General features: G+C 36.4%; 3 protein-coding genes across 7 annotated transcripts in view; 2 read left to right on the forward strand and 1 right to left on the reverse strand.

Annotated features, from left to right (window-relative positions):
- The window catches only part of LOC121980787 (endonuclease MutS2), a 31,414-nt gene extending 30,242 nt beyond the window's left edge, over positions 1-1,172 (forward strand). For all 5 annotated transcript variants that reach the window (XM_042532998.1, XM_042532996.1, XM_042532997.1 and 2 more), the window contains 2 exons: positions 165-451; positions 871-1,172. In XM_042532998.1, the coding sequence (XP_042388932.1) occupies positions 165-451; positions 871-1,028 (445 nt within the window). In that variant the 3' untranslated portion in view covers positions 1,029-1,172. The remainder of the gene's footprint in view (positions 1-164; positions 452-870) is intronic.
- Positions 1,173-2,253: 1,081 nt separating this feature from the next.
- On the reverse strand, positions 2,254-18,383 carry LOC121980789 (AP-2 complex subunit alpha-1-like). The gene is made up of 27 exons (XM_042533001.1): positions 18,026-18,383; positions 16,665-16,796; positions 16,001-16,126; positions 14,749-14,811; positions 14,578-14,675; positions 14,254-14,461; positions 11,242-11,313; positions 11,067-11,159; positions 10,424-10,525; positions 10,132-10,229; positions 9,150-9,231; positions 8,950-9,038; positions 7,990-8,095; positions 7,833-7,898; positions 7,069-7,175; positions 6,885-6,989; positions 6,645-6,765; positions 6,334-6,510; positions 5,965-6,249; positions 5,711-5,791; positions 5,180-5,344; positions 5,012-5,098; positions 4,801-4,926; positions 4,030-4,110; positions 3,881-3,952; positions 2,877-2,956; positions 2,254-2,805 (listed from the first exon to the last, which is right to left on the reverse strand). The coding sequence occupies exons 1-27, from the start codon at positions 18,155-18,157 to the stop codon at positions 2,667-2,669; spliced, it is 3,093 nt and encodes a 1,030-aa protein (XP_042388935.1). The 5' UTR covers positions 18,158-18,383; the 3' UTR covers positions 2,254-2,666.
- A 660-nt stretch (positions 18,384-19,043) lies between these two features.
- On the forward strand, positions 19,044-23,855 carry LOC121980790 (elongation factor G, chloroplastic). The gene is made up of 4 exons (XM_042533002.1): positions 19,044-19,351; positions 21,083-22,497; positions 22,885-23,397; positions 23,541-23,855. Exons 1-4 carry the CDS (start codon positions 19,102-19,104, stop codon positions 23,706-23,708), a joined length of 2,346 nt encoding a protein of 781 aa, XP_042388936.1. The 5' UTR covers positions 19,044-19,101; the 3' UTR covers positions 23,709-23,855.
- The last annotated feature ends 73 nt before the right edge of the window (positions 23,856-23,928 follow it).

Below are 23,928 nucleotides of genomic sequence, written 5' to 3' on the forward strand. Positions count from 1 at the left end.
ACTTAGTTTGTTTACCTGAGGTTATTTTACCAATGAAAAACATATTTTGTACTGTTAGAGCATGATAAAACATCTTTTCTCTAATTCTTTCTTAGGCAGCTGATTCACTTATAAAAGTGTTTTTGTTCATTATTTGTAATTTCACATGAAGTTGCTGATTTTAGGCTGTCAAAAGAACTACGTGGAAGCCTATTGCTGGCAAAGAAGAAGATTGCAGATCATGGTGTTAAGTTGAAAAGAAGAAAAGCAAAAGCAATCGCAGATAGTGCTGCAGTGGCACGATCTCTACTTCGTCATAAGCTGCATCAGTTTCGTGAGTCTACTGAGATGAAATCAAAAAGTGAGAACATAGTAATACCTAATAGCCACTCAATGGAAAATCTTGAGCATCCAAAGTCAAACACCTCCTCAGGATGGAGCATATCGTCTCAAACTACCAACCCTATGAATGGTGGGTATAACTCCAACATTTTTTCACATTATTTTTGTTTTCTCAAGCAACATTGTTTCCTAAAGATGGGCATCTTCTGTGCTAAGATATGCGATAAAGGTAGGACTGTCTCTTGGCAACTTGCTATTAGTTTTTAAGATAAGAACTCGTCAATCAATATTTCAGATTGTGTCAGTTCAGTAGCTTCTAATAACTTATTAGTTGTGAGATTGGCAAGATAATATTGAATCAAGAGAATTGGGCTTTTGCCTTCAACATTGATTAGAGAAATATAACCTTCGTTCATGTGTTGAGAGATTGGGCTAGTCCAGTCCAGTAATGAGAAAAAAAAAGAAAGCAGGAGTATTAAATTGACTTTTTTTTTTTCCTTTTGTTTTTTGAAACATGTTACTCAAATGCATGTGTTCTTGTTCTCTCAGCTAAGGAATGCTATGTGCCAGCAGTAGGCGATACAGTAAATATTCCATCTCTTGGCAAGGATGCCGTCGTTCTGAAGGTCGAAGAATCCAAAGGGGAAATTCTGGTCCAGGCTAGTAACATGAAGTTGAGGTTAAAGCTCACGGATATTAAAAGCTAACGGACGAGAAGGATACGAGGAGGATACGAGTAAGTTGATGCTTCCCTATTCGATGATGAAAGCTCTGAGATAATTTAACCGTTACATAGGAAATGTTCATGTAAAAAATATAAAAATTTAATGTAGAAAAATTGAAATGCTAAAGATGATAAACGAAAGTAGTTATATGGAGATGGATATGAACATGTTGGAAACGTTGACTGCACAATGTCTAAAAAAACTGTAAATCTAAACCATTTTAATTAATATAAATTTTACTAAATAATATTGAGAAATTCTCGTACCTAGTCGTGGTGCAGTAAACGTTTCCAACTTTGTCAGCCCTCTAGACTAGCTGTCAAAAATTTGATTCAAATGGAGTATCAAATTGGACCCGATTGATCTTCGAAGGTTTTAAAAACACTCTTAAACAATGATGCATATTTTTCAGCAGAAGCTAATATTAGAGCTTATAGTATTTGGTTATTAGTGTTTGCTGTCGTGCTTACAGGTCACTTTACTCGTTCATGGTATGATTTCAATATTTACATTATCTTGCCTTGTAAATTTCCAACAAGTTACATATACAGAAGGCTACGTTCATTTGGGAGGATTAAACCCGAAAAAGAAAGAGATCCCTCTAAAGGAAAGAAGGATGAGGAAATAATGCACTTGCTTACTTGGAAGGGGTCAAGGGTTCAATTTTTTTTTTATTTCGTACATGTAGAACATAAATTGTCAGGGAAAAAAGCAAAAGAAAAAAAAAATGACGATCTCTTTTTCCAGAGCAAATAAAAATTTCCAACTGAAATCTCTTGATTACAAAATTATTAAAGATGACGAAATATTAAATAGGTACTTGAAGACGAACTAAAATGCACAGACGAATCAAATATTATACTGATGAACAAGATGACGAAAAAAAATACAAGGTAATGCGAATTATAAGAAATTTTCATCATTTGACTCTACCTACTTAATCAAAATACCGGTCGGAATATCCTTGAGATAAAAAAAGTATTATTGCTTTTCAACGTAATGATAAATTTTCCCGCATTTAATCATTTCCAACATAGATAGCTACTTTAGTGATTGATGATTAAATAGTAACTTCAAATTTTTAAACAATTTGGATGATTTTAATAAGGTAATGTGATTGTATGGGGTAAAATTCCAAATCATGGCAAGCCTTGAAATGCCTGTTATCAAACCCTTGAAAAGAACAAAAACGAAGACAGATCAACACTATATCGGAAATAGGACAATACGGGCCTACAAACCCTCATTCGTCCATGTATCATGCATGTTTCCATTACTAGTTGCAAAAATAATTTTCCCTATTTTGTTACTGATACATGAAGCAAAATTAAGTCGAAACAGTTTCACAAGGCCTTGTTGCATCCACTAGATTCAATGAAGAAAATAGGACAACAATGGGAGAAAAAAAAAAAAAAGGAAAAAATATAACTCATACACAATATACCCAAAGAATTTGATATCAAATGCTATCCTGATCATGCTTGATTGATTCAACATTTCTTCTGTACGCCCTCGTACTAATACTCATCCATTTGTGATGTCGGCCACAAGAATTGCTGGCGCCACATCTTTCTCTAAATTTGAAAAAGCAAGTACATCCAAGTATTGCAGCTAAAGGTTTTAAAGTAGGCCAGCAAGCATAGCGCCAGGATCATTGTATGCTGGAGTAACTGGTGATTGCGGTTGTAATGGTGGTGTGACTGGTGTTGGAGCTTGCACCGGTATCCTGATCAGATGTTCCTTGATGCATTCCTTTAACCTAGTAAGAAAATTATTATTTTTAGAAGATGGAATCGATTGTAGCCAAAATCAGTAATTCAGAAGAGATACTCGAATGTCAAAGTTGGATCTCCTGATGCTAAAGTTATGCGAAGCTGGGTTCTGTCAGTTGGATCCGTTTCAACTCTAATCTGAAAAATGTTGGACAAAATGTTACTAGATCAGAGTCAACATCAAACAGTGGGGCACTAAGCAGAGAATGTCAATGAACCAATCTAACACTTCCAACATATAAATGAAAATGCATAGAGACTGACTTCATAGAGTTTTCCTATTAAATTCAGTGTGAAGTTCCTCAAAAAGTGAAAACGTGTAAAATAATCATTGAATGGAAATAGAACGGCCACAAAAAAGTAAAAATTTCAAATGGCATTCACACTAGCTCACTAGTGAAGTTACTTTTTTTTTTTCCTTTTATTTTAAAATTTAGTATTATATATATTATTTCACATTAACAAGGTGAGGAAAAGAGAACCATCAGGAAGACCTTGATATTGGTACACGATTATAGATCATCATCTTCGTCATCAAATTGTGTTTGTTCCATATATTTGAAGTTGGCTATATGAATCTTATCCCTCCATGGAGCTATAAGCCAACATTATATCATTAGTAATATTCAAAGCAATTAAATATTTTTCTATTCTATTAACTAATGTTTTCTTTGAGCTCCCTCTAACCATTGCACCGCCTTCCACTATTAGATTCAACTTTTCTGTTGTCTAACTGGAACTAAAGCATTCCAATTAGTAACATGCGGACACTAGCGGAACATGAAAATAAACATGAGGAAAATAGAACCAAATCGCTGCAGGAAACAGGTAAATGTCAGGAATACTTGCAGTTGCACAATGGCTCATCAGTTATAAAAGGTAATTGATAGTAAACAAGACTAATATAGCTACACAACAATGTGAATGTAAAGACAGCCCATCACAGGAGATGACAATTGCATAAATATAGAGGAAACATGGCTTGTATTCAGACTCAATTACTTGGAAGAAATCATAGCAAATTTTAAGAAAAATGCCTGAAGAAAAAGGATATATACTAACCAAACAAAGCATTGCCTTGGAGCTCTCTGAATGGAAGGTAGCGCAAACAATTAGATTATTTGGATTTGTATCCTGGAGAAGAGGTAAGGTAACTGTTATTTTCTCTAAAGAATCACATGGAAGATAAAACAAAAGAAGATACGACTTACAATTCCAGGAATAACTGCCATGCGAAGGCCAGTGAACAAGTTTGCCATTTCAGAAAGAGGTAAAGGTTTTACATCTCTGAGCTGCAAACATCCTCAAAAATGTTAGAAATGAGATAATTGTTTCTCAGGTGGATTATGAAGCCTTCATTTCAAACTGATTTTATTTTCAACAAATCCGTACACACACTCATTTGCTTAGTAACAGATATCCAGTACTTATAGTCAATTGGCAATGCCACATGATATCATTTCTTGTTAAATTAAGCATGATTTCATGATTTTTATCTGAATTTAATAAACCTAATATATAATGTAAAGATTACAAAAATCAAATTTTGATTCAATGTGGTATGATAACCCTTAGTTGTCGTGTGGCACCAGACAGATGCATTTGGACAAATAATGTTCAAATTGACAGTTAGTTAGGTTTGGTAAGAATTTAGAAACATATGGACTACATTTTTCATTGATGAAATTTGGCTTGGATCTGTTAAATCATCCAAAACTATAGCCTAGATTTAGCAATTAACTCTTGGGAGCCATGTTTTAGAATTTATGAGTTACTAACATTCGTCTTCAATCTACTGATACACATTTAATTATCTTTAAACATTGCATTCATGCACTATGTCAACGGTAAAAGACCAAACAAGCAAAAGAGAAAAGTTTTGAACGAGTCATTAAGGTAAACTTGACCCTTAGTTATGCTCTTCCAGCCAAACTTATAGAAGAAAATAGCAAAAAGAAATATAGGTTCATCCAGACACTCACCACTTCTTGAAGTTTCAGAGGTGGTCCTGATAATGATTTCCACTGGGAGAAAAACTCTTCAGCTGAGATTGAAATAGGCTGCAAAAATTTATTAAGAACAGATGGAAGCCGTAGTTTGACATTAACCTGGAAAACATAACAAATTAGTGAAGATTGAGCTTCTACAATAAACACAAAAACAAAAGTATAAAGGCAAAGTGATGAATGGGACCATGGCAATTCCAAATTTATAGGAGAAATCTAGAACAGCAAGATCTCTGCTTGCTCGCAGGTTCACAACTTCTAGTGGGCATTGAACCTAGTACATCAAGGAAAAATGGCAAATTTAAAAAGTTCTATTAAATAAAATAGTAAATTGCAGTAGACCACTAAGTCAGACCTGTGCCCGTGGAGGAATAGTTTCTGGTACTAATGAAAGTTCCATCTTTAAATGGGTTGGAGGCAGTATCACAGCTCGCACTGAGACAAGAGGTGAAATATTTTTGTTTCCCAAAAAAAGAACAAGACGTCCATGATGAGATCTCCATTCTGCTTTTATTCCAATCTGAAAGAAAGTAGGTCAAGAGAATAAGTATTTGTAAAATAACACTCAACCACATAAACACCACTGTGAACTTATTTGGAATTATGAATTATGAATCATTAGCAAGCCAAACAACTATGGAAGGTTCAGTTACAAAGAATCATACATGAAATTAAAGGCCAGAATCAACTATCGAGCTTATAATTTGAGGAAGTTCAGACCGATGACATGTACAAGTTAAGCTTCTTTTTAACTTTCTGGAAGGCCTTTCTTCAAACAAGGACTTTTAACAAATCAATGAGCAAAGCACACCCAAGAAGCACACAAAATAATCATTTGCTGTCATCACTATATTCTAGACATAAGTTTGAAGTATATGCAGGAAACCTGTATGTGAGGGTCCTCATAAAGTACGCCACTGTCTTTAAGGCATAGTGCATTGAACCTTTCTGCAACGTTCCCAATTGGCTGTTGGAAAATAGGGAAGGTTAAAACGAAGCTGAAAGAAGATAGTTCAAGCAATATGCTGGATTAATGTTCCAAGTAATTCAATCATGTGAAAAATATAGGTCCTCAAGAAAAAGGCTAGCAAAGAAAAGGATAATCATATATCAGCTTGACGAACCAGCATAATTGGGTACCTGAACTGAGTTTGGCTCATCAACTATAGCCAGTGCCAGGGGACCAGCTGCTTCAGGGGTTCCTTCCAGTGCTGACAACAGACTGTGGTCCTTATGCTCAGCTGGAACAGGAGGGGCAGGTGGACCCTCTATTGCAAGGGGACCCAAAAGATCTCCAAGGAGGTCTGCAGATTGAACATCTTGAGGGATGACTGCATTGATGGACCCATTCTCATGGGACAATTCTCGATCTTGAGAGTTAACTTGAACTTCAGAGGTAGCTTGATCATGAGAACTATTAGCTTCCTAGATATTGCATTTAAAGTTGTTGAAGCACTATTACCATGAACAATCATTAACTACAAGTTAGTAGAAAGGCTTAACCCTAACCATATTTTCACTTGGCATCCTAACAAGGGCAAGCTGACTGACTGGAACGGATCCATTTGCAGGGCGTTGGTCAGTTACAACCAAAGCATTTGATGTTTGTTGTTGATTCCTTATTTTGATTGCGCTTTGCTCTGCTGTGTCGACTTCAGCATCCTCAGCCTTTTTAAGCAAAGCAGACTAGTGTTGACAATTAAAAACATGAGTTAGTAGAAAATGGCAGACTTTTTGCCTTTCACTAGCTCTAGTAAAAAAGGAAAATTCTTTAACTCCTGCTTCATTCATTAACAAATAAATCAAACCCAGAGATCTACCTGGCGTTCTGGAAATTTGGGCATTTCAGCCAAGACATCCACTAAAGCTTCCCCTTTCCTACAAAGTGCAAAATACTCAACGGCTCTTTGCTGGATTTCGACATCAATATAACTTTCATATCTGTCAAAATGCACAAAAACATCTCCTATTATGATTATGAAACGAACATACCAAATTATAGACATAATAAATTTTTATACATAACCAAGCAGGATAGGTAAGAAAAGTATAATACTCACTTTCTGAATATAGACCAGATTTGTTCTTGTAATTCAGGATCTGAAGGATGGTTGTGCATCAAGATTTTGGCAAATGTTGACAGAAGAATTGCAAGAGTACTTGTTCTGAAGAGAAGAATTCTTTGATGCATTACAAAAATGACATCAACAGTCCATAACCAAAATCGAACTGCTGTAAGCTTACGTTATTGTAGGAAGTTTCTCACTAATAATGGTGAAGATTTCCCTAGGGCTGCAGCCAGGTCTTCGAGCCAAAAGGTGGCTGTATTCTCCAAGAAGATAAGCACTCACCTAATGCATCAATAATATTAAGCATATATTGTATATCAATCAGGTGGCAACACAAGAGCGTCACTAAATTAAAGCTGCAGTTGAGATCATGGTAAGAATTTGATTAGATATGACTGCCAAATTTTCAGTTAGTGATCATGACTATGGAGTGTGCTGAATACTTCAACAATATACTCAAGTAATCTCAAATGTGAGAAAAGGCTCCCCAATAATTGATAAAAGCTCTTTTAAAGTTGTCAGTAGCCCTTAGATTTAACTTTTAAAGCCTCAATTGTAAACTTATGAGAACAGAAAAAGTGTATGAAGTATGAGCAACTTGTTAGCAGATTTTTGCTCCCCTAGAGTTTCAGATGAAACAAATTGCTAAAATGCTCAATCAAGTAGGTCTATTACTAAACTTTAATGTCCCATTCTAAAGGGAACTTCAGAAATTTCAACAGGCAGGTGAAATTCAAACAAAACTTTATAGTTTAGACATATTGCAAACTTTGAGGAATTAGTATGGTGGCATGAAGACATTCTACTGCATCGAGTTTTACAAAGAGATAAAAGCTAACAAAATGAAGTGAAGTGCAAAGAGTTTTAGCAAACATGTTTTGTTAACAGAATTCTCTTCTCAATTTGAACAGAAACCAAAGATCAGGATAAGAGAAACACCTTGATCATTGTCTCATGCAAAGCAGGCTTCTCGAGGTACTCTCTTGCTTTTGCTGCTGCATATGGCTGTAAAAATATAATTAGAGCAGTTATATGACCAGAATGAGAGATCTACTAAGAACACAAACCTACATTACTGGCTATAAATGGTGTGAACCTGTAAATCCTCATTGTTAGTGACAAACTGAACCACACGGTACCATATGTCATCACTGACAAAATCCCCAGCTTTATCGATCAACTGGAGAATGACGTCAACATACCTACAAAAAACAAGAATAGATTATAGACATCAAGATTGTCAAGAATTTGAAGGGTGTAAAAGAGATTTTGATGAATTTATACTAAGTTGAGACAACCCAGAGGGACTATGGAAATGGAGACGGCATGGACCTGAATATGGTTTTTGCAGAGAAGAAATGAGGGGAAGAAGCAGGAAATAAAAGAAAGAAGGTACAGAAAAGGTACGGAAATTAGTCTTATGCGGAAAGGGTATAAGACTAATTTCTGATTTGGAAAGGAAGGAGGGTGAGAAACTGATTGGATGCATTGATAATATTTTGTCTCAAGTGCTTTTGCAAAATTAATAAGGCACAGAAATCTGAATTTTACCATCTCCTTAATGGTAACTTGGATTCGCTTGCTTCAGGTAGTTTTTATTACCTCAACAATTTAGCTGAAGCAAAAAGTATAACCAAGAAGAGAAATCAATATTTGCAAAATTAGAGGAAAATTATCAAGATCAGATCATACCAAGTGCTACATAGGAACCATTTTGTCATTTCTCAGTGGAAGAAGTTGAGAATAAACTAACTGCCAGAACATTGCTACTACTTAAACTAAGTTTGATTACAGGATTGCAGAAGAATAACATCAATTAGGCCAAATTTTACAACTGAGACAACATCCATAACGATATAATAACTAAAAACTCATGGTGGAGTTATGGAATATATTCATAAAATAAATCCTATGATATAATAAAGAGATTCTTGATTGGTCTATTCAAGCATCCAAACTCTCTCACTGATGCTTGGACAAAAAACACTTTCGAGAGGTGCCAATTTAAATGATATAACCATGAAACAAGTTCTTTTATGTAAAATTTCATACATACCAAGATAGATCTGGAGCAAACTTCTCTGCTAAAATAGCAGCCTTGAGTGCCAATTCTTCGCGCATGGCAAACTCCGCTGTATTAAGATACTGAAGAGAGATAATAGCAATTTGTGAGGATCTCAGATTGATCTTCTATTGCATGATATTCAAACACTAAAGCTACAAAAAGAGGAAAACACAACAAAAATTCACTAGTACCTGCAATAACTCATCAACTATATCCTTGGCGTTTGTAATGTCACACATACCATAGAGTAGATCAAGAGCACGTCTCCTAATGCTGGAACATTTGCAAACATTTGAGGAATTTACAGTGATCATCAACAGGCATAATCAAGCATAGGAAAGGCAATTATGCAGACTCAAAAAACAGAGGATACAAAGAAAAAAATATGCAACACAATACTTCAAAAAGAAATAAATCCTATGGTGGAATTCATACTACAGACAAGAATTGTACACAAAGGAAAGATTTAGAACCCAAAACTGAACATGTCTCACTCATAACCAACCATGGCATTCAACCAACAGCTAGAAACTGAAGGACATGATCACTCAGCGTACAAGGCCAAAGTCATTCTTAACAAAGGCTTACATTTCCAGCCACCAAAATAATGTTCCATAGCTAAAGCTGAATTAGCAAGTTCATATTACCAAGTGTAGCCAAAAGTGATGTAGGGGCATAGTCCACCACCCAAAATAACTACACACATGGGTGAGGCTGTCCACTACATATACGCAAGATCCTCCAATTTAGCCATGTAGGACTAAAGGGGCTGTTCCCTGCCTACCACTAACTAGCCCTCTCTTTAACTCAAAGCATGTGGGGTGCCTAGACTAGGTCATTTGGCAACTAAACCTGTGTGCCCTACTCTGCGAATCATACGATGACAATATAGACCGGCATCACCCTAAATCCACATCAAAGAGACTTTCATATCATGTCCCATATGTAATGGTTATGCCACAGCAATTCTCATCCTTCAGAGCTGAAAGATGTTTTTGGGTGATCAAAATGTCTCCTAGCAAATTATTAAAGAATATAAAATCATAGAGCAAAGTTAAAAGGAAATTCCCTCTTTCACAGTGACAGAAATTCTGAAAGGTATGTACTGGCTGATGTTTTGAAAAAAGCAAAGCAGGAGAAAATTGAACCAAACTCCCATCACCACAAAAGTACCTGATATCAGGATCTTTCAAAGAAGTAATTATTTGTGCTTGATGTCGTTTGATAATATCCTGCACATCTGACACCAATAGCATCCTCGTCATGTTCTCCTGTGCAAATAAATAAGAGTCTCCATCAACATACCATGAAAGACTAACACTTTGGGAAATTAAGGTGCATTTTTTAAACAAGTGTGGCCTCATCATCCTCCCACCTCAAGTCAATCACCACAATTTACTGTATATAGATATGACAACCACCAGCACAACAGATCTTTAGAAATACGATTGGAGAAATTACTTACCAAGCCCAGATACCTAATGTTCGGTTCACGTACAGCAATAAACTTCCCAAGCAAAGCCACACACTGAGACATCATCTCCTTCTCAGCATCAAGATGCATAACCTGCAATATAGATGAGAGCGATATAACAACTGGGAAACTGCAATATACATTTTGAAGTTAGAAAATGCTTGTTTATAGATACTTTGGTAAACAGAACATTGGTTTCTAACAAATCAAAACCTAAAAAATGTATAAAATAGGAAATAAAAAGAAGAGAAGCGAGAAACTAATAGTCTTATTAACACATTTAGATAAAATAAGAGAAATTTACTCTTCTTAATAATTTGTCAGTGTTGTAAATGTATTATTTCACAACAACGATTTATCAATTGATTTGAAATCTGTACAATGGGAGTAAAAGAGTTTTTCACAACTTAAAGCCAACATCAATATCCTCAGAATGACTAATGCAAGGTTGTCCACTGAAGCAAGAACTATCAGATTTTATTTTCCAGGAAATGTATACAGTATCCAGATCATGGTCATTCACCAAATAAATGGCGTGTTGCATTAGCATTTTCTAAGACATACACAGATCTTAGGGCACATCAACCCTCAAATACAAAAAACAATGCATACAGTTTTAGGGGAAACAACTCACAAGAGCTAAGGCTTCAAACAGAACAGCATGTGCTGCATTGTTCTTGTTGACATTTTTAACAACATCGGTACCCATTAAAATGCGTTGTAGAACCTACAGTAAAGTAAGTTGATTTATTAGCAAACATAAGAAAATAAGCATGTTGCACCATGCTCCATACCAACAGCAGTCATACTTCAAACAAAGCTCTTCTGATGTTTGGATCTTCAATGGTTGGAAAATACTGAAGAGCCCTCATTGTCTTAACCTGCATTATGTGAATATTGACTATCAGAATAATGATAATTTTTCTGTAACATTGTCAAATTTTATAGATGGACATGAATAATTGGTTAAAGATCTACAACTAGACATTTGTCGATTCCAAGGTTCATGCTGCAAAATAATGAACACAAACCATTCAACATATAAGCACCAACTGAAGAACAAAGTAGATGTCTGAGTTATGTGTATCTTACAAAACAAAAACAATTTTTTGTATCCTACAATACAAATTCAGCAAATATTCTCTTCATACAACAAGCACAATGAATTTACACTTCATACTCTTAATTTAATAGGACCACTTCCTATGTAATAATGCTAGAAAATCAATATTTGAGTAAAATTGTGATAAGCATAAGCCTGTAGGCTTGGACAAAGTATGTTAGAGGATAAAATAGCAATTCAATAGAAAGTATTCTAAATGTTTGTATAGTAAGCTTATTGGGAAATTTTCTCATACATGTAATATGAATACCAGCAAAACAAATCACACAAAAAGTTCAAAAAAACTGCTAAGTTTGTTTAGGCACACAACACTAGTGTACAAACTTGATCATCAACAGCCATTTTGAAGAGCTGCTCATATGCACTAGCAGAATTAATCAATAGTCGAATTTTGATGGATAATAAGGTAACTCCTTTTTGCCCGAATAAACAGGTCCAGGTCAATGTTGCAATTATTTGTTTGCATGGAAAGGGATGTGTAAAAGATGTGGAGTCTAGAGTAGAGATAAACCGAATCAAAACAATGTACAATAACTGAGAGAAAAATACAAAAAAGATAATAGTCCCTTGATTAGGAATCCTATTCCCTGGCTTAATAAAAACCTAACAAAAACATCATTAATGACAAATATATCGCCCTTTAATCTCCTAATAAAACTCATTTTTCTTATCAGGACCTTGGTGGAACCAGTATTTTCAAAAATCGGATTGGACCAGCCAGTTCAACTAGTTAGACTGGAACCTCCAAAAGCCAATGCACTCCCGCTTGATGCATAAGTCAGATAGAATAAGACCTCCTAAAAAAAACAGAAAATCAGCTAGAAAGTAAATCCATAAAACCAGATAGGCCCTGGTTCTTTGACTGCCGATCGATTCTCCATTTGCACTTCTTGGACATGAGTTTGAAGCCCAATTACATTGTTGAATTTCTTTAATATTCTTTTTCAAAATTAAGTGTTGTTAGGGCACTAATGCAGTACACATTGAATTATATATATAAATTGATCAGTTGATAAATTTAATGTATTTTAGATCATTTATCATTAATGTTTTTATTAAACTCATAAAATATTTTACAAGTTTATATTAATTTATAATGTCATTTTTAGCTGGACGGTTCAACCAGTTGGACAAAGCATCAGGCTCCTAACCTTACAAGTTCAACCTGCGTCCAATTTTCAAAACCTTGGCTGGACCTTGAGCCTTTGAATAGCTTATCTAGACTGATAACAACACTTCTAAGGAGCTCCATAAATTTCACAACTTTAAAAGGTTATTGAACCATTTAAGTTAAAACTTTTCCTATCAAAAGGAGACTGGAAAGTGTTTGATTAAAATTGTGAATATTGAATGCTACATAGAAATCTCTTCCTGTAAAATTATATGGATCTACGATTTCTTTTCAGGAATATTCACATGTAGTGTTACCAGTACAATATAAGAATAGTTGGTTCAATTGGTTATACCAATAACCTAAGTCCAACTACCCTGGTTCTTTTGGAATTCCCAAAAAAGTTTAAAAAAAATAAAATCAGGCTAGTAAACCTATGCAAAGGAGCAACTAATGTTTTTTAGTTTTTTTTTTTGAATTTTTATTTTGTAAACGGTTTTAGGTCATCCTGTTGAACCAATTGAACAAGTAAATCTCAGATTCAATCCCTTGATAAATTCAAGCACTTATCCAGTCAACAAACATTGGCCTCAAACAGCAAATGCTCATAATGCTACCGCAAAAAAAAAAGAAGATCCTATTTCATAATCAGTGTTGATTTCTAGAGAACCAAGTTAATGGGCAAATATTGTGTATCCCTTAGAGTTTGAGGCAATTAAAAATCTTCAACATAAGCCTTAATTTAAAGAACATAACAGTGACAAACAAAAAAAAATCTCAAGGCATGTTTCTAAATTTTCACGCTAGGAAACATGGAATATTCTCTGAATCCAAGGGACCTATAATGCATCCTTTAGTCGAGATTTGTTTCATGTGAAGCCATGGTTTGACTCCAGTTTGATCAACTATTTTTCCTTGTCTTTCATATCCTGTCAAATATTGGCACTAGATAAGATGATCTACTGCAGCTATCGATCATTATCACATTCAAACAAACCCATTTTCGGTTGCTGGATTTGTTTCCAATCACATCAAATGTATCACTGCAATTATCAAGGAAGAGAATATTCATGGAAACTGCTCTGGCAGAATCCTCCTATGTAGATGTTGCTTCCTAACTGATTGTCAGGTTGTTGCCTGAAATAAAATGACAAAAAACAAGATCCTCCTACAAAAATGGAGCCTAAAGAAAAACAATAAGGATGGAACAGGACGAAAACAATTTGATCAACAAGCTAGTAGTATTCATTTTCAAATTAGTATCTTTTTTGTCATGTCCATTGATTTGAAAAAAAAATCAAATTAAGCCAATCACTATTTGAACACTTTCAATACTCAATACATGTGATAAAAGAGAACTGCTTCGTTGTAGCAAAAAGTTTAACTATGCATGGGAGAAACAATAAAGTGAGAAGTATAAAATAAGTCGAAGTAGATGGACATATAAATGCAGTAGCCAAAGGAATAGTCCCAGTCCCACTCCAGACCAAGTAGAAGAATAAATTCAGAAACCAAACAATCCACATACATGTAGATAACTGGAATTTATAAACTAACAAATAATAAATAGGTAGAAGTAGATTAGACCTGAAGCCATGGTGATGGAATTCCGTAATAGGTGTACTCTTGTGGAATATCTTGGTTTTTTGCCAACCTTTCCAATACCTTAACACACTTTGGAAGGCAATTCCAATAAGCATCAATATTATTCGAGACTAAAGCCACAAAAAGGCTCATAACAGCTGTTAATACTCCCAGATCACGTTCATCCAAAAGCTGTGACATCCGATCAGACCTAAAATAGAAAGAAACTTATCATTCTTAATTCAGACAATCACACCTAGTAATAGAAGACTTGAGTTTTATGCAGATAAAATCAGATGAGAATATGAATGCAAAGCATCTACTTACCAACCGTCACTATTGACAACATCAGGGTTCTTCCTGTAAAGACGAAGAAGACACAGCGCAGCTTTTTTTCTAACTAGAGGCCTGCAACTACTTGAAATCTGTTGAAAATAGAAGAATCATCACTCACACATCCATAACAAAGATATGAACTGAGAAACTCCATAATATTACCAACAGCTTTTGGACATCAGGTGCCAGTGATTCAGAAAACTCCTTCCCACCAATATTTCCCACCTAAAATATGGATGAAAAAGAAACAAATGACCAATTATCGAATTTAGACAAGCTAACTGTTGATATAGATCTATTACATGGACTTGTCTTGATGCCATAATAATTAGTAAATTTTCTACCCAATTTGGTGAATAGCTACTGTGATTTTACGAGGACAGAAAACATGAGTATGTTCTGTTTACAGTTCAGTAAGTAGATCACCAATCTATACAATGTTAATGGAGACAGTTCATTGTTTATCATAACTGCCTGTGCATCGCTGGTTAAACACTTTCCATATCAGCAAAATATATCTTGCTTGCTCATCAACTGATTGTTTGATAAAAAAAAAAAAAAAGGGCAGCCCGGTGCACGAAGCTCCCGCTATGCAGGGTCCCGGGGAAGAATCCATTGTACACAGCCTTACCCTGCTTTTTGCAAGAGGCTATTTCCAAGATTCGAACCCATGACCTTTTGGTCACATGGCAACAATTTTACCGTTGCGCCAAGGCTGTATCAACTGATTGTTTGATACAGAAATAAAATATCAGGGAGTTGGATTCTTATTGAGAAACTAGTATAAGGTTAATAATGAAGAACATGTAGATAGTTCATTTCCAAGTGTTCCAATATTACCTTTGCTGATGAGATATGACTATTCCAAATACCTATGAATGACTAGGGAGCCTAGAATTAAGCTTACACCTGACACATAATTATTTAAGAGGTTTGCAACTTTTGTCAATCGAATCTTTTGGATAATTTGGAATCGACCAAGTGAACTCCATTATCTTGGTGTTTTTAAGTATTCGAATGTTTTCTTAAATTTGTGTTTGCTGACCCCTATACGGGTAAATATCTCAACACAAGGGATTCCATCTCATAAAAATTTCTAATAGGGATAAAAAAAAAGAAAGCCGTGTAGACAATCACAAAAATTCACAGACTATTTCTCCTTGAAGTTAACTGTGCAGTTAAGTCAAGCCTCTATATTTAAACAACAAAAAGTAATATCAATAGCCTTTTAAATATTATAGGTAAATTGTTGAGAAAACAGAAATGTAGGAAATAAAGATCAAATTACTATTCATGAAACATGTAAGCCAGATATGTTAAACGAACAGCAGAATAATCTAACTTCTAAGAATAAAGATAAAGAAAAAGAAAAGGCAAAATTAATACGAGTCTTGAGAAGGATCTTGTATAATACCATGGTCAGTGCCAAACACTGGAAGGTTTCATTTCGCCCAATTATATCATTCCGTACTGTATTTATAACAATTCTTAGGAAGTCATGGTTCTCATTAAGCAAGGAAGATGTCACTATGTACCCAACCTGCAGCAAAAGTTTCCATATAAGTGAAACATATAAAATAGAAATATAAATTGACCAAATTCCTTCATGTGTTCTATCTTATATATTTCACTTTAATTTTATGAAGTATTATCCTCGCCAATCTTCTCTTCTTAGTGAAAAAATAGAACAAAGTTGCAAAGCTTTGTTAAATCTTTATCCTGAATAAAGGAAGGTGATATAGTATTTACAGAACATTCAGCATTTTCAGTTTGATGGGTTTTGTACTGTGTAAGAACATATAATAACAAATTGTATACAATTGTCACAGATAGAAGATGTGGGACAACCAATCTCTAAACCTTGCATCTCTAGCGTTCACTTGCTTCCTTTAAGATGAGTAGCAAAAGATCCATTCATGAGCACTACTTGTAATGTAAAAATAATAAAGAAAAGAAAAACTTCATTGTTCTGAACTGCAAACAAAGATAGAAATCTTAAAAAAACAGATTGGAGAAGCGCATCCATAGTTGGCATACCTTTATAAATCATAACCATTTGATTTGCAAGCATAAAATACCTGTTTTTCTGGGTATTTTGGAGCAGAAATCAACGACACAGTTTCAGTATGTCCAAAATCAACATCATAACCTAGCATGTATATGTAAAGCATTTTCCAGACGTATTTCTTTTTCTCATAAGGCGACAAACCCTGTTAATTAAGAAAAGATCAGTATCATCACTAAAGAAAATAATCTACGACAGACATGACTTAATTATTTAAGTGCACTATATACTCTGCAGTTACTAGAATTCCATCAGAGCAGTATCGAATGACTATGTGATAACAAGAAATTGCAGAACAGATCATATCCAATATCGGTTATCTGGAGTTACTTTCTCATTAGAATACAAATGAAAAACAACCTAGCAGAATTTATTTTAGTGTTGCCTCCCCTCAGTCCTATCTGATGGCTACTTTTACGATGCAATATAAAGCAGCTAAATGTTACATATATAATTCTGCACATTTGTTGTCATTCCTTACTACATTGAGTTTGGTAAATTTACATTCAGTAAATTCACAGTCACAAAACCGTAGAGTAGATGCTCCAATATCTTGGATGTGCAAAGAGAGAATAAAAATAAGAAAAGGTATTTCTAATGTATGATAAATGCATTTATTTTTCATTGAAATACACAGAAAGTTTTAGAAGACAAATTCATGCCAATGAGTCACAAAAATCAAAGACAATTAGTGAAGGAAGCTCAAGTTCAATGCCCACCATGTGAAGGTGATATTTTGTGCTTTTTCCCAGCAAGAATAATTTAATGCTGAATTCACATTCACAAAAGCCAGAACTTAATTTTAGAAATTCTGAATTAAACCAACAAATGGATATCATGAATAATACCATGGAAAATTCTGCAGTAGAAAACTATTTAGTTAACAAGTAATCCTGCAACTCTATGTACATTACCATTGACATATTTTCTGTCGTCTGTTGTCATTTTTTTGTCTTTAGACAATGAAATAGAGTTGAAACAACAGAACATCAGTCTAGCCAACAAAACGTCACTCTTGAATAATTTAAAAGTGTAAATTTCGCTCATTAACAACATAAGTTGTTCCCCTCCCGAACTACTATACTGTCACTGACTTCTGAACACTAACCCTAGATGTTCAAACGACGGCAAATAGATTGTGTGGCGTGCATGGACAAAATTTGAAAGTTATAGTTGCCCTTCGCATGAAATAGATCTAGTAAAAGAACTATAACATTGTTCAGATATGAAATAATCATAAACCAGAAGCGACGAGGTAAAACCTACCCGTTGAGGCACAATCAGACAAAAATGGAGGGGGGTTTAGCAGAAGAAAGACAACAGAGCAAAAAAGAAAAAAAAAAGATCAAAAGAACGGGTCGGGAGTGTTTTGACCTTCTCATTCTTAAACCGGGTACGGATTTTGCCGAGCTCCTTGTCGACCCTGAGCCTCTCCTGCTCCTTGTTCTGGCAATTCCGGACGTCGCTGATGAACACAGAGAGCCCTCGCATCCCGGACAACGCCATGGCTGCTGCCGGCACCCGCACGCCTCGGCGGATCCGTTCGACGGCGCCCGATCCAAGGAAGACCGCCTCAGATCCGCGGATCCCCGCGCGAGATTCAGCGTCGAATCGCCTCCCTCGGCCACGATTGGGATGGTCGCCTCTCTGGCGTCGGGCGACGGGAAGAAGAAACGAGCTGGTTTCTGGAAAGCGGAAGAAGCCGACGGTAACAATTAGAAGGGTCTGGTATATGTATTTATGCACTTTTTACAATAAAACTCTCAATTTTTTCTTTATTGCGTAAATAATTAATCGTTTCTTCTGTTTTGTAAACCCCTTCCCGTCGAGGGAGTTACGCCACAGCAGCTTCTACGCTCCGCGGATCCGGTCACCGTGTAAGCTATATAAGCACACGGTGCTTCGCCGGCCAATGCGAATCCCTCAGTCATCGTCGAAGGCTCAAAGCCAAGCACAAATGTTAAACGGCCTTATTAGACAATAAGCATAATGGATCCGACCCGTCTGGCCAATCCGACCCAATTGGCACATCTTATAATAATCAATGGAAGATAAGACGCCACATTCCACGGCTTCGGGCCATAATTTCGTGCTTGGCTCGGCCCAACATGGAGCCCACACAGAGTCCACTTCCCGACCTCACATTTCAAGGATTAGAAGCCCACTGACGTGGCAGCTTCTCAGCCGTTGGAGCTGCTCAACTGGTAGTGTGTCTTATTTCACACAAATTCCTGACCATTTAGTTGTATGTTTAGAGTTTAGAACACTGGCAAAACATCAAGGGAAAAAAATAATAATTATAATAATATTTTTTTTGGATAATTAGAGTGTGAGATTTATACGGTACAAATATAAATTGTTAATGTATATATTACTTATGGGACGAGTATATATAACTAGACATTTCGACAAACAGATAGAGGGATAGCGGCAGAGCGTTATCTACGGCCATGGCGGAGGGAACCATGCGGATGACGGCGTCGGCCTCAGCCACCTGCGGCGGTATCCGGGGTTCGCGCCGGCGCCTCCCCTTCTCTTCTCGCCGGAGCTGCCTTGGCCCCAACTATTTCTTCACCGCTGGCCTCCTCCAGGCTCCCGCTGCCGACTTGTTGGGCCGGCGCCTCAAGACGAGCTTGCCGGCGGTTCCGGTACAGAAGCAGCGCAGCGGGAGGTTATTCGTGGTAGCCATAGCCGATGATGGTTCGTCCTACCCTCGCTGTCTCTTTGCCCTCTTAGCTACTGGCTGCTTTTGTATCTCTGAAGTTTAATTATTTTTCCTGTTAGTGTTTGTAGAACACATCAAACCTGTTTGATTTATTGCGGCAGAAGATATCCAGATGAATCAATCACTCCATGTTCCCTACTGAAAATCCTTTGCTTGATGCGAAATAAAAAGTGATACCTGAATTTATATTACTGATCTTATTGTTTTGAAACAATACGAGCAAACAGGATTGTATACTAAAATATATAGTTCTGAAGTCGTCAGACACTAGAGGTTTAGTAGACACAGAAATATGTCATTGTGGTTAATAATGCTAATGTTCGAGTACATTTATAGTGTCAGCAGGTGTCATTAGAAAATTTGATGGCACTTTGCCACGGTTTGTTCATTGAATGATCTTATCTCTCTCTGATGCCATTTGTTTTTTTGGTTATACGTCCTTGGTAAAAGTTCTTGAGGATTTTGTTCCTTTTAAAAACATTTCACAAACATCTGTCAAGTCATCTTCTAAATGTATCAGTTGGTAAATCAGCTAATCTGTTCAAAACTTCGACTTTCTTATAACTCTACTCCAACTCAAAATCCTCTATACAGGATTGATTTCACATCAAGCGAAAGACTTCAAAAGATGTGGGGTTTGAGCTATTGAAAGATTAGCAAATGCAACTTTGTAACTTTAATAGCTCAATTTGGAAAAGATGCTTGCTTGTTCTATCTAGATGGTGTTGGTAAAATAAAAAATAATATAAGAAGGATAATTTAGATAGTGGTTGGAAATGGGAAGGAAAATTGGTACGAATTGAAGTCATTCATTAGTGACCAAACTTTGTGGGATAATAATATCTATCAAAAAGGAAAAGGCTAAATAAATTATTGTCAGTATCATTTGTTAACCCTAAGTGCTGCTAATGATCCCATTTAAAACTATTCTGGAGTATATGTTCCTTCCCTGGACTGTAGCTTATAGGTCAAGTGGGATAAACATAGTGATGTATGGCATGAGAAGTTTCAGGGAGGACTGCCAAACATATTATCTCTAACTCTCTGTATATAGATTTTGACACTTGCAAAAGAATGGATATCACTAGAATACTAGTACCATATGGATCTAATATCGAGGAGGAGGGAGGCAATAGCCAGCCTTTGTGGTAGTATGGTCTCACCCCTAGAGGTGTAGGTAGATATTTGAGGATTTATAAGGTTGCAACCATCATGGAACACAAATGTGAATTCTTTTTTTAATAGAAGAATTGATATTTTTATGGCCATAGACAATTATCAAATACATTATTGTATCACTTTTATGGATAATGAGAATGTTTAAGTCTTGATTCACCTGAAGTTTGATAAAATTCTAGATGTTAGTGCAACCCTTTCACCATGCATACCCTTGGTATTCTATCTTCCCTTCTAATTTATTTGGATGTTTGAGGGTAAGATTGTAAGTAATTGGCCTTGTGCCTCATTCCATGAATGGACTAACTAAACAAGTTTAAGCAACTACAGCTGAAAATTTGCAAGGAAGAGGAAGAACAACAATCTCTATTTAATGTAAAAAGTGGCCAAAAGATCTGGATATTAGTAGCAACATAGTCTTACATGGCAGTTTAAAGGGCAAATAAGATCCCTGCAACTGAACCAATATTTATTCTAACAAGTTCTTGTTTTTGTCGAAGGATGATGGTAATTCTGTTACTTTGTTACAGAGACAAAGCGCCAAGTACCATTGAAGGACTACCGCAATATTGGTATCATGGCTCACATAGATGCAGGAAAAACTACTACAACAGAGCGGATTCTCTACTACACAGGGAGGAATTACAAGATTGGTGAGGTGCATGAGGGCACGGCAACAATGGATTGGATGGAGCAGGAGCAGGAGAGGGGAATCACTATAACCTCAGCAGCAACCACCACCTTCTGGAACAATCACAGGATCAATATTATAGACACTCCTGGCCATGTGGATTTTACACTTGAAGTTGAGAGAGCACTGAGGGTACTAGATGGTGCTATTTGTCTCTTTGACAGTGTTGCCGGTGTGGAGCCACAATCTGAGACTGTTTGGAGACAAGCAGACAAATATGGTGTCCCAAGAATATGCTTTGTCAACAAAATGGATCGCCTTGGAGCTAACTTTTTCCGAACAAGGGATATGATAATATCGAACTTAGGTGCCAAACCCTTGGTCCTTCAGTTGCCTGTTGGTGCAGAAGATAGATTTCAAGGAATTATTGATCTCTTGAAAATGAAAGCTGTCATATGGACAGGCGAGGAACTTGGTGCCAAATTTACTTATGAAGACATACCTGCTGATCTGCAAGACATTGCTCAGGAGTACCGCAGCCTGATGATAGAAACTGTTGTTGAGTTAGATGATGAAACTATGGAGCACTACCTAGAAGGAGTTGAGCCAGATGAAGCGACACTGAAGAAGCTAATAAGAAAAGGCACTGTATCAGGCAGTTTTGTGCCAGTTTTATGTGGGTCAGCATTTAAAAACAAAGGTGTTCAGCCATTGCTTGATGCTGTGGTGGATTATCTACCATCACCTCTTGAGTTGCCACCAATCAAAGGTACCGATGCTGATAACCCAGAGGTCACCATTGAAAGGCTTCCTAAAGATGATGAGCCATTTGCTGGATTGGCTTTCAAGATCATGAATGATTCATTTGTAGGATCTCTTACATTTGTAAGAGTTTACTCAGGGAAATTATCTGCGGGTTCTTATGTTCTGAATGCAAACAAAGGAAAGAAAGAGAGAATAGGACGACTTTTAGAGATGCATGCTAACAGTAGGGAGGATGTCAAGGCAGCTTTAACTGGTGATATTGTGGCTCTTGCAGGCCTGAAAGATACAATCACAGGTGAAACACTCTGTGATCCAGATAACCCTGTAGTCCTCGAAAGAATGGACTTTCCCGATCCTGTCATTAAGGTTGCAATAGAACCCAAGACCAAGGCAGATGTTGACAAAATGGCAGCTGGTCTGATCAAGTTGGTTCAAGAGGATCCTTCTTTCCATTTCTCAAGGGATGAAGAAACTAACCAAACTGTTATTGAGGGAATGGGGGAGCTGCATCTTGATATCATCGTTGATCGCTTGAAGAGGGAATTCAAGGTATGTGTCTAGCTTAGTAATCTAGTCTGGAAGTTTTCAAAAAACTATTGTTCTACCATTCAATGTTGCAAATATCAAAAGAAACAGACCTGATGCACAAGAAGTGGAGAATTACTTGTTTTTTATGCATGTTAGCTATTATGCACATGATTGTTATTAGCGATGGTTATTAATGTTCGAATATAGGTTAGGGGGTGGTTATATAATATAGTTCATTTTTAATATTTTGATGCTTGGTTACCATGTATGACTGAATTTTTTTTGTATCTCTTCTGAAATTTCATTTCCAATTTAGGAATTGCTATTTATTATCCTTTAAAGCTTGATTATATCCCATTGCAAGGTTTATGGCTACATTAATTCCTACCGCATTCCATTTGCAAACAGGTTGAGGCAAATGTAGGCGCACCACAGGTAAACTATAGAGAAAGCATCTCAAGAGTATCTGAAGTCCAATACATCCATAAGAAACAGTCTGGTGGGGCAGGGCAATTTGCAGACGTTACAGTCAGATTTGAGCCATTGGAACCAGGTAGTGGGTATGAGTTCAAGAGTGAGATAAAGGGAGGAGCAGTCCCAAAAGAGTACATTCCAGGTGTCATGAAAGGGCTGGAAGAATGCATGAGCAATGGTGTGCTAGCCGGCTACCCGGTTGTCGATGTCAGAGCAGTATTGGTTGATGGAACCTATCATGATGTTGATTCCAGTGTTCTGGCATTTCAACTGGCAGCCAGGGGTGCTTTCCGCCAAGGTATTAGAAAAGCTAACCCAAGATTGCTCGAACCTATTATGAAAGTGGAGGTAGTCACCCCAGAAGAGCATTTAGGTGATGTTATTGGTGATCTTAACTCAAGAAGAGGCCAGATTAACAACTTTGGTGATAAGCCAGGTGGTCTTAAGGTATGTGAAACTATGTTCCCTTTTGATATTTGCTTATTGAGAGAATGGTGAAATCAGCTTAGTATTATTCAGTTTATACTATTGATCGACACAATTGCTATTAATTGAAATGCATCCCCTTTGCCGATGCTTCAAATTTGCAGGTTGTAGATGCTTTGGTACCATTGGCTGAAATGTTCCAGTATGTTAGTACCCTTCGTGGGATGACAAAAGGACGAGCATCTTACACGATGCAGCTCGCTAACTTTGACGTCGTCCCTCAACACATCCAAAATCAACTAGCTGCTAAAGAAGAAGCTGCAACGGCTTAAAGGCTTGTGGAATCTGTCTCATGTTTCTATTTTGTTGGAACCAAACACAACAGTTTGTATTCTTCATATTTCTTGAGATTATAAAGGACAGGTCAGGCCTTCAGCTTTTGCATGATCCAGTAAACAAACTTCTGCGTTGCTGTTTGACGAATGTTTTTTTGTTTTTTATTTGACTTATCATTACACTATAGATGATGCATTTAGTACCTTATTCCTGAAG

This window comes from Zingiber officinale, chromosome 5A (genome assembly GCF_018446385.1).
Source record: "Zingiber officinale cultivar Zhangliang chromosome 5A, Zo_v1.1, whole genome shotgun sequence".
Lineage (NCBI taxonomy): Eukaryota > Viridiplantae > Streptophyta > Magnoliopsida > Zingiberales > Zingiberaceae > Zingiber > Zingiber officinale.

Coding starts and splice junctions, on each gene's coding strand:
- LOC121980789 (XM_042533001.1), bottom strand. CDS start 18,157: ATGGCGTTGTCCGGGATGCGAGGGCTCTCTGTGTTCATCAGCGACGTC. Junction 9,232..10,131: donor TTGAAAGATCCTGATATCAG/GTACTTTTGTGG, acceptor CAAATGTTCCAG/CATTAGGAGACGTGCTCTTG. Junction 7,176..7,832: donor TGCATGAGACAATGATCAAG/GTGTTTCTCTTA, acceptor TTGATGCATTAG/GTGAGTGCTTATCTTCTTGG.
- LOC121980790 (XM_042533002.1), top strand. CDS start 19,102: ATGGCGGAGGGAACCATGCGGATGACGGCGTCGGCCTCAGCCACCTGC. Junction 19,352..21,082: donor GGTAGCCATAGCCGATGATG/GTTCGTCCTACC, acceptor ACTTTGTTACAG/AGACAAAGCGCCAAGTACCA. Junction 22,498..22,884: donor GCTTGAAGAGGGAATTCAAG/GTATGTGTCTAG, acceptor ATTTGCAAACAG/GTTGAGGCAAATGTAGGCGC.